Source organism: Pteropus medius, unplaced genomic scaffold (assembly GCF_902729225.1).
Source record: "Pteropus medius unplaced genomic scaffold, Ma_sr-lr_union100, whole genome shotgun sequence".
Lineage (NCBI taxonomy): Eukaryota > Metazoa > Chordata > Mammalia > Chiroptera > Pteropodidae > Pteropus > Pteropus medius.
Genome location: NW_024352148.1, coordinates 668,413 through 671,650, shown reverse-complemented (window position 1 = coordinate 671,650; position 3,238 = coordinate 668,413). Strand labels below are relative to the sequence as shown.

Here is a 3,238-nt window from a genome sequence, read left to right as displayed (position 1 = left end):
ATACCAGATTAAACCCTCATGACGAGTGGGCACCTGGCTGCGGCCGCGACTCCTCCGTCAGTGGAGCAGCTGTGCCAGGCGGCCACCGTCACGAGGGGCCGGCCACACCCGGGAGACAGCGAAGCGTGCGGTGCAGGGGGCCAGAGGCTGCCCCCGAGGCCCTGCTGCCGGTTGGGCTGCAGAAGCGACGCTGACCAGTGCCTTTCTCCTCCTCCAGGGCGCCATCCTGACGACGATGCTGGCCACGAGGAACTTCTCAGGTACACGTGCCGGGGATCCTCACGGCTTCTCCTACGCCGTCTGGCGCCTCTGGGACTGGGGGACGGTCATGGGAGCAGCACTGTCCCTTTGTTCAGGGGTGACTGGGCCACGGCGGGCGGCACAGAGGTGTCAGCAGGTGACTGACGGGTGGTGACCTGGCGGGGGGGTGCAGGGGGAGAGGCCTGCCACCGAGGGCACCACGAGAGGGCGCGTGTGGCCACAGCCTCCCCACGCGTCCAGCCAGGGATTGACGGGCCCCCCATTCACACGGCAGCGACGGCGAGTACGTTTCTCTGTCTCGTTCTCGTCGGGAACCCCAAAGGCGAGGTTTTAGAGACCGTGGGTGGGGGTGCAGTGCGCGGCCGCGGACGCTCACAGCCCGAGACGTCGAGGCGCAGTTCCCGGAGAAGCCATGCCCCCCGACGCGGGGGTCGATGTCCCCGCAGGGGCCCGTGCTGGAAATAAGTCTTAAACGGGAGCTGAGGGAGCTGACCATGTGCTTGTCGGGGCAGTGACTCTCCATGGCGGACGTGATTATCTGAGTTGTGGACCGAGGTCCGAGTCCAACCTTGGCGAAGGCCAGTCGGCCTCCCATGTGAGGAAGGACCGAGGCAGCGCAGTAGCTGCTCTGGGTGTGGAGACTGGGGACAGTTGTCCAATGATTGTGCCAGAAACACGACCGGTCCACTCGCTCGCTGTCCCCATGGGGGTGATCTGCAGCATCAGACTCGCCAGGAGTTTCTTGTTCTTTAGTCCTGCTACCTGCCTCGCCTGGCCTTGTGACCCCAGGTGACAGAACACAGTGTCGTCGCTGCTCTCAAACCCCCCAGCCAATCTGTGGTTACCACTCACGGCGGCATCAGATGGTCACTTCGTCCCCCTATGCTTAGCCATCAGTAGGAAGCCCCTGAAGGCCCCACAAGCTGGTAACTGGCCGGGACAGTAGCACAGCGAGTGTGAGCGTGTGTAGTGGTCCTGGTGTGTTTGGTGTAGCTTGGCACGGTTCTTATTACCTCCTGTGTCAAGTTACCTGGTTTAGGGACAGCTGACATTTATGTGAGTAACCTCAGTCATCTCATTAAATACCAGCTAACACACACTATGCCAAATAAATGAATGTTTCCCCGTGGCCCAGTAATTAGTGAGTCACTAAGAGGGAGGAGGATTTTACATGGCGTATGTTCTTGATGACAAACTAACTTGAAAAAATACCGAGACTAAAGATGGTATTTTGTTAAAGTCTTAAATATATTCTTAGGCACAAATTGGGCCTCTTAGAAATATATGCAGCCACATGTAGAAGTTTTTTTTAACGTCACATGTTCCTTTCGTCACCATGTAAACTAAAAACTCCTGAGTAACGTGTGAGCTCCCTGCCGTTTCGGAGCGCGAAGTTCATCACCGACGACCGGGCATCAGACGCCGTCACCGCGCACCGACGCCCCTGCGGTCTGGGCTGTTTCGTTCGTCTGTTTCATTGCCAGACGTGCTGTGCAGTTTGTCCAGAGTCCGTGGTTACGCAGTTGTCTTGTGTGGAACGTGCTCTGGGGGTTAAGGGGGACGGCAGCCGTCCTCCGGCCCTGCCCAGCCCCAGAGCCGTGGCGGCTCCGGTGGCTCCGAGTGGCTGCCACAGCGTTTCTATTGCTGCCTTCTAGCTCCAGACACATGGCACCGCCACTGAGGAGACTGTTTCTCGCAATCTCAGTAATAAATTAATAGCGTCGTCGCCGAAGACTCAATAAAATTAACATTTTTGAATCTTTTAAATAATAAAATTATACCCAAAATATCAAAGCAACGTCCCAAATGAAAAGGCTGTCAGGCCGTTACACATTCCTGCGGATTCGTCACAGCCAGGCGTCCCGGGCAGACGCCCAGTCCTGTCCGAGGTGCTCACGTGGCCGTGCACACAACGAGCACTGGCTGCAGGCGCCGGCCCCGCGTCCTGTGCGTCCGGAAGGCTGAGCACGCGGTGCGCTGGTCGGCACCGAGCTGAGTGACTGGCGTGCTGTCCACAGCGCGTTTCTGGAAGGACGACGTCACCGTTCGGCCCACAGCTGCTGAGGAATGGCGGGAAGGGCAGGCACCCTCTCCACGAACGAGGAGTGTCAGGGAAACACGCCCTTCGGGGTCTCCGACTTAGCTGAAGATTTCATTCTGTTTCAGACCTTGCCTCAAATTTATGATTTTTAACTTTTCGATGCGAAAGGCTCTTGCCTGTGAAGCCTCCCTGCTCCGGTTCAGGGGTGTAGAAGATGCACAGCACCAGGCTTCCAAGGCCTTAAAAAACTGCTCTAGGTCAATAACACAGCATTTCATTTTAAATATAATTCTTAATATTTTTTGTAGAAAAGAAATGGTCTGATTTCAAAATAGATATTAAAACAAACATGGTATTTAACCAGAGCAAATTTTCACAAATAAGTTGTAAACCTCCAAAGAGAGCGCAGAACTGACGTGGCCACCGCCTCTGTGAATGAGCACGTGACAGCCTGCGAGTCGACATCCGAAGGCTGAAACCAGCTCCGGGCCTACGAGGCACAGGCCGGGGATAGGCCCAGTGTCCTTTCCACAGTCAGCAGCGGCACGAGCCCAGTGCCAGCCGGCCACGTGTCCTGCCACACGCAGTGTGTCGAGCAGGAACCGAGCCCAGGTCTGGCGTGGCAGGGCCACGGACAGCAGCGCCCGTCCCCGTCCCCACGAGCCACAGGCTCCGTGACGCGGCGTGTGCTGGCCGTGCTCAGTGAGGGTGGGAGGGACACACGGCCACCGGGCCGGGCTGTGGGCTTCTGTGCACCGGTCACTAAAACGGTCTCACTTTGGTCTTGCAGCAGCCAAGAGCTTGTTGAAGAAGCCGGACGGGGTGAAGGTGAGTCGCACAGCCGCTCCTCAAAGCGTTTCTGATTTTCAGATACTGGAAATTTTAAAATGTTAAACATGCTAAGTCTTTGCTGCTTGTTTTTTTTTTTTTTTATAG

The 3,238-nt window shown here is 56.6% G+C and overlaps 1 protein-coding gene across 1 annotated transcript in view; it reads left to right on the top strand.

Annotated features, from left to right (window-relative positions):
* Positions 1–3,238, top strand: part of CAMK2D (calcium/calmodulin dependent protein kinase II delta) — a 134,222-nt gene that overhangs the window by 106,697 nt on the left and 24,287 nt on the right. The window contains exons 9-10 of the mRNA XM_039846913.1: positions 28–260; positions 3,093–3,130. Coding sequence (XP_039702847.1) covers positions 28–260; positions 3,093–3,130 — 271 coding nt within the window. The remainder of the gene's footprint in view (positions 1–27; positions 261–3,092; positions 3,131–3,238) is intronic.